Source organism: Apaloderma vittatum, unplaced genomic scaffold (assembly GCF_000703405.1).
Source record: "Apaloderma vittatum isolate BGI_N311 unplaced genomic scaffold, ASM70340v1 scaffold4774, whole genome shotgun sequence".
Classification (NCBI taxonomy): Eukaryota; Metazoa; Chordata; class Aves; order Trogoniformes; family Trogonidae; genus Apaloderma; species Apaloderma vittatum.
In genome coordinates, this window is record NW_009711969.1 from 757 (window position 1) to 7,890 (window position 7,134).

General features: G+C 39.1%; 1 protein-coding gene across 1 annotated transcript; it reads left to right on the top strand.

The window, feature by feature from the left end:
• The first annotated feature begins 2,905 nt into the window (after nt 1-2,905).
• On the top strand, nt 2,906-6,582 carry HRSP12 (heat-responsive protein 12). The gene is made up of 5 exons (XM_009867805.1): nt 2,906-3,010; nt 3,519-3,573; nt 4,537-4,605; nt 6,026-6,081; nt 6,514-6,582. The coding sequence occupies exons 1-5, from the start codon at nt 2,930-2,932 to the stop codon at nt 6,580-6,582; spliced, it is 330 nt and encodes a 109-aa protein (XP_009866107.1). The 5' UTR covers nt 2,906-2,929.
• The last annotated feature ends 552 nt before the right edge of the window (nt 6,583-7,134 follow it).

The window sequence follows — 7,134 nt, forward strand, 5'->3', positions numbered from 1 at the left end:
TCTTTGGCTGCACACACACATTGCTGGCCTCACCTTCAGCATTGCTCTCCGATTCTGGTGTGGATAAACTGCACTTCGATGGTTTGTGCTTATAGATAGTACCCGATGAAATAGATGAGATACCGATTATTTTGCAGCCTGTTAATTGTACGGTGGGTCTAAAATCAAGAAGTTTATCACTGACTTAGTTAGTGATTAGGTTTCAGTAAACTTGCCAAAGTCCAGTGAGCAAAAGTTGCACCATAACTGCTGTGTCTCTGCTGTGGAGTCTGAGTGGGGTAACAGAGGAATGAGAGCTTAACACGAAATGAAGAACTGGGATGTATGGGCTGCATTCCTAGTTCTGCTGCAGCCCTTCAATATGTTTTTTGGTGACACTCTCTTTGTATTTCCTTTACTGCATCCAGTTTCTGGTACCTTGAGATAGGTAGGTAGGTATATAAAAAGACACATGTTTCAATGTGTGTGTGTGTATATATATATACACACACACTTCATTAATGTTGTTAAACTTTTAAAAAGACACAGTAGAAATACTGATCTTGTATTAACAGCCTTTTCTGCAAGGAAGACGTGATTAACTTTGCTGTCCTTTTCAAAGAGCATGCTTCTTAAGACCATCTCTTTGATGGATGATGTTGTTCTAACTTCATAATGTCTGCCCTGTTATGCACTTAGGTGTGCTGAAACCTGAGTGACTTTAGGCACACACCAAGATCTATGAACCAGAGGTTACTGAGTAGCTAAGATTGACCCTTGTTATAGAGCACATCTGCAAGTAAAGTGTGATTGGGGTTTGTGTAGTTGAAGTTTCTCTGAGCGTCACTCATGCATTTGACTGCAGTAGAAGTATACCCTTTAGTTGGTAAATTGTAAATAGTCTCAGTGAGTGAAGGGTTTCGTGCCAACAGAGGAAGCTGAGAAGCAGAGAAGGGAACCCAGTAAGACTGCTGCAGATGTTGATCTGGCTTCTGCTTGTTTTTTCCCCAGTTAGTCGTGATTTAGGCCTGTCTGAAGGCAATTGTTAGGATAAATGATTCATTGTGTCACTTGCTTTTTAATAAGTATTACAAGAGAATCTCTTTTCTGAGAGCTCCTGCCTTCTTGTAGCATGGTTCTCTGTGCTTCAAACCAAAGTTTTTGGTCTGACGGCCTGTGCTTTGAAGAAAGCAGGACATGACAGGAGAGAAAATAAAATTAAAGGAGAATGTGTGTTTAGTTTATATACACATTTTCTATCACGAGACTAGATCAGCTATGAAACTGTTCACTACTTTCTCTTCTTTAAATGATGTAGTTTTATGATTTGCTCCAGTTTTGTTAGTTGATGATAGAGAAAATAATCACCACATAAGATATTTTTACCATGTCAGATAAGTTACTGGCTATTTTTTCCTCTTAGGAAATTACAGGAGAGAATAGGACAGGGGTAAAAGGAAAGATGGGAGTGATGGCACTGTTCAGGTTGCCTGACCTGATAATTTTGCTCAGCCCCTAAATCAGGTTAATCCTGGGTGAAATCAGTGACTCAGTCATTTTCAATTAAAAGAAGAGAGGTAATAAAAATGTTTTCTGAAAGAGTCCTTTTCTTTTTCTATTGACGTTAAAGGGACACTAACTTCCTCATTTAGACATGTCAGGGAGGTGCTGAACTGTGTAATTTGAGAGGCTTGCTAAACTATCAAAACAATGCATTTTCTTGTGAAATGAGATGTAGGAATGGTGTTGACACACTGCAAGCATTTTCAGAAGTATCTTTCTGTAATTTGTTTGCAAGATACTTTAACGACCAGCTGAAGAGAAGTAAATTATGTCTGTTGCATAATGTTTGCTAGGTAGTTTAAATCTTTGTTTTAATCTTTTAATCGCGTCGTGATAATTAGAGACATTAATAATTGCCAGCTCTACTTCAGCAAAAACACGTCTGACATTTTTATATAAATGTTTTGCAAATAGCTTGAGTTCTGCAGACTTCTGAATTAACCCAGCAGCAGGCTGCTGTATCTGTCGAGAGGAGATCGATTGTTCTGGGAATGGAGTGATTAAGGTGTTGTGCTAACTGACCAAATTCATGACTGAGGAGGAATTCTGCCAGAGAACTAGTGCGCAGGGCTTCTCCTCACTTCTGTAGCTCATTATCATGATGCCTGTTTTAGAAGAAAGACATTGAATTTTCCAATCAGCCTTCTTTTTTCTTTTTTTTTTCTTTTTTTCTTTATTCATAGCTCTGCAGCTGAGTTGTAATGAAGGATATTGTCTGCTGCTCAAACTAGGATGGAATATTTATCTGGGCAGGTGCAAAAAAAAAAAAGTGTTTATTCACCCTTCCTCCCCTCTGTGCTATCTGCAGTGCAGAAAGCTGTGTAGCTCAGTTTAGTGTTGTGTTGCTGCTCTCATCACTTGTGCCTTTGTGAGAAACGGATTTATTTCCTCAAAAATGGAGCTCTGTGCTTCCATAGGTGGTCTAATCCTGGCTCTCACAAAAGCATAAGTAGAATCGTAGAATTAAGGTTGGAAAGAATCTCTAAGATCATCTAGTCCAACCGTCTACCCAACAGTATCATGACCACTAAACAGTGTTGTAAAGTGCAACATCTATATGTTTTTTTAACACCTCCATGGATGGTGACTCCACCACTTCTCTGGACAGCCTTTTCCAATGCCTCACCACTCTTTCAGTAAAGAAATTTTTCCTAATATCTAATCTAACGCTTCTCTGGTGCAACTTGAGTTGAGTGTAAGTTGAATATGTGACTGTGTATACAGACTTCTGTGTGTGTAACCTCAGTCCTGTGTTTTTCTGAGATATTATAAACTGCTGAAGGAAGTGGGAAATGTGCTTTCAGATAGTTAAATGTTTTGGTGGGGAAAACATTAAACCAAAAATGTCACTTGTGTTTTCAGCCAAGCGGTGCTGGTAGACCGGACGATGTACATCGCAGGGCAGATCGGTGTAGAACCGTCCACTGGGCAGCTTGTCTCTGGAGGGGCAAAGGAAGAAACTAAGCAGGTAAGATGTCTTCTAGCAATAAACTTGCAACGGATTTGACATATGCTTAGCTAAACATGGACTTAGAAGAAATTAAAGAGACCTAAAGAGCACATTTCACATCCTCCAAGATAAAGAAAAAGCAGGAGGAAGTAATTCCATCCTAACCCTGTCATTTTCCACCCGAATAGCTTGGAGCTCAGAGGAGGTTCAGACTCCCATAAAAACCCTGTCTTGAGTTGAGGAAAAATTTGCTCCCTCAGCAGCAAAGAGGTGGTGTGAGGTAATAGGATGAGATGGAGTGCATCATGTATTTGCATCTAATAAATGGATGGTTTCATATTAGTGGTTTATTAGAAGCTTCCTTTTATTAATTTCTAATTATGATTAACCACTGAGGATTGTTGAAGGTTTGCAGGGTGAGCTTATGCTGTCACATGGATGTAGCCAAGTTACAACTAGTATTTATGTACTTACCTAAATACAACCCAGCTGATAGTTAAAAGTTTTTTGTCTCTGTTTTCCTTAGGCTCTAAAAAACATGGGAGAAGTCCTGAAAGCTGCAGGCTGTGACTATGGCAATGGTAGGTGCTGCTGTGATAGTGGCAAACCAGTGTTTGTTTTTACTGGGATTAAAAAAAAATTTAAATTACCTTTGAAAAAGAAAAAAAAAAAAAAGCTGCTTGCTAGACATTCAGTTGTTATCAATAGCTGGAAGAAACAAAAGGAATCATAAATTTGGAATAAAATAAAAGAAATAAATGAACATGCAAGTCTTTGTGATAGGTATCAATGGAATATTGACTTTCACTAAAAATCTGTGCCCGTGGTACTTATATTTTAACTAACTGGGGAAGCTGCAGGTGTAGACAGAGCTGCAGCTGACTACAGGCATTTTGAGCATCCCAGGCTTTGCTCCAGGTAAAAGTAGGTTTGTGTTTGTGGTGTTAATATCCTAGGCACTTTGAAGACATTTTTTTGAGGAGGAGGCTCGGACCAAACAACAATTAATACTGGTTTGGGCAGTCATGGGTAAAAAATTCTAGCATAGACTATACTTATAGGCCTTTTATGCGAGACATTTTTTTGAGGAGGAGGCTTGGACCAAAAAACAATACTGGTCTGGGCAGTCATGGGTAAAAAAATCCTAGCATAGACTATACTTATAGGCCTTTTATGGACCTTTTTGACAGCAGATGTAATATGATATGATTTACTGACAGCAGTTGCCTAACAACAGCTTTTTTAATTGACCTTCTTATCAGTTCTCTGCCTCTTGAAAGAGTTGAGCTTAGAATGAAATTTAAAATGGATATTTTCAGAGCTTGTCCCAAAAGTATAATTCCTTATAGTTTTATTACATACTTTACATACTAGGTATCCAGATTTTTTAGGTGTTTCTTGAGGTGATAATTTTAATGGTCAATATCTGTTTGCAGAACTTTTCAAAATGTTTGGAATAGTTAAAAAGGAGAAACGCTCTAAGGATTTTCACCTTTTGTCTACAAGTCAGAGGTCTAAAATAACTGCAGTTATATAATTTCTAGTTGTGAAGACTACGGTTTTGATGGCAGACATGAAGGACTTCAATGACATTAATGACATTTACAAACAATGTAAGTAGATCTTCTGGGTTTTTTACTGGTATGGCTTGCGGAAATAATTATATTCACAGTAATCAAAATGTTTTAATGACTTAGATGATATAGTTCCAAGTTCTTTGAGACTCTGGTAGAAATATAGCATTAAAAAAAGCAAAAACAAAAAACAAATGCAATTTGCAAGCATCAGATCAAGCACAGCCCAATTATTTGTGGGTTTGTGTCCTATCATCCCACTAACTTAATGTCATGTGATGGTAACTTCTGCTATCCCTATAAGTTGATCTTTCATTATTCTTTATCTTGATAGATGCTGTGTTGTCCCTGATATAATTCTGCCGCAGGCAGCCTTCAAATGCTTGATTTCAGATTCTGTGTCTTCATTTCTTTAAAGCCATATTGTGCAGAAGAATTTGGGAGAGTATGCACATTAAGTCCCTTATTTATGTAGCTTTGGCTTTTCATTAGGTAGCAACACCTGGTCTTGAATGAAGTCTTTTATTGATGAGCTGTCGACAGAGTATTCTGCGTGTCCAAGTGGAATTATATGTGCATTTAAGTAGGGTAAAAACAGAGCAGCTGGATACTTACTTACTTGTTGCCTCCTACCTGGAGTTGAAGAAAGCAGTTGGTTTTTTGCCTGTGAGTTATTACCCTGCCTTGTCAGCACAGCACCCCGCAATTACCTTTTTCTGAGCTCAGTGTTAGCTCTCATGTTGCTTTGAGCAGCCTGGTGTAGTGAAAGACGTTCTTGCCCATGGCAGGGGCTAGGTTGGTCTAGATGATCTTTAAAAGTCTCTTCCAACCCGACCTATTCTGTGGTTCTCTAAATTCAGCTCTTCCATCTTTTCCAATACCCCTGCCCTCTTTGTCCCGCCCTGCAGTTCATGTAATATCCTTGTGTGCCCGGCCTGATTGGGAACAGAGGAGTAGGTCAAGAGCCTATTTTTCTTCTCCCTTCCTTTGGCATGAGTAAGGTTGGCCCCCTGTTGCCTTTGCGCAAATCTGAGATCTTCGCTCACGACTCTTGGCAGGGACCTGCTTCTCTGTCGTGTTCTTTCTGTGAAAGAGCCCTTTCCTCCTCCCTGGTGTTTGCAGTGGGACAATCACCATTCTGATTTAGTCTTGCTTTTTCATCTAATTTGGTGTGCAGGCTGTGCAGTGTCAGCAGAGTGCAGGCTATTGTTGGCTGCTAGGTCACTACTGTAGCTGCTTCTTCATGATGAATGGTAGCTTGCTGTGCTGCTGGAGCAGTCAGGCACCAAAAAAAAAAAAGCCAAACCACCAACAAGAGGGAAACGATAGCTGGAACAGAAGACTTCGTCTTGTAGCCTTGAACTTGAAATTGTTCCAGTGACTTTGTTTTATACAGATTACTTTGAACTGTGTTTTATCGAGCAAATGTAATTGATGGATGTTTCTGTTTAAATTACAGTTTTCAAGACAAACTTCCCAGCTAGAGCAGCATATCAGGTTGCTGCTTTGCCCAAAGTAAGTGTCACTTTTCTGCCTACAAAGAAAAAATAAAGGTCTGAAATTCCTTACTTATGAAGCCTTCTGACAGCTTTTCTTGTTCTGGAATAGCTTCAGTTGTAATTATTTTAATGAATACTCTTAAGTATTTCACTTTTTTCCTAAGTATACCAGTCTTATTCCCACACATGATAGGAGATCTGAATGAGAGATGCATTTCTTCAGTGTTGTAGCCATCTTCCACCATAGAAATAAGGGGTTATGGTACTTGAGTAAGACTAAAATGAATGTTTAATATTAGTGAACATTACTAAATTAATAATACAACTGTCAGTAGTATAATCTCCCTCAAATATTGCTCTTTTCTCGCAAGGTTGTGTGATGCATCCAGTAGCTTCATAAACCAGATATAATTAATTCCTAATATGTTTCTTCATCGTTTTCTTACAGGGTGCCCGAGTTGAGATTGAAGCTGTTGCTATTCAGGGACCCCTCCAAGAAGATTCAGCAAGACTATAAACAGAGATTGAGTATCCCCTGAGAGCACTTCTAGAGTTAATACCTTCTCCCTTACATCCTATCCCTACAATCAACTACCAGCAGTCACACAGAGTTGAAAGTGGCAAACGTACCAAGGCAAAGTGCTTGCTCCTGGGCTGTGGCCTTGGATTCTCTAAAACACAGGCTTCCAGTGACTTCTCTGCCAGCAAACCCTGAAACCTCTGGGAGTTCTGCTAAAACCAGCTGAGCTCAGTTGCAGGACAGGGCCCTTACTTTGTTGGCGGTGACTGGGTATTCAGGCATTAAAGTACACGTTTGGGTGAACGTATGACAATCAACACTGTGGGTGGTCTGGACATGGAAAACTGTAATGATTTGTAATAGTTGGGGTTTTAATAGTGATTTTAAATAAGGAAAAAATAACAGGAATGGCAAAATAGAACACTTGAATTGCTTAGCTTACATCTTAATTTTGTGTTTGGGGGAATTTTGCTGTATTTGTTTCTGAACTGTCAAACTCTTTCTTTACAGTAATCTTACTGTTGGGACTCACATTTTTTTCATATGGAA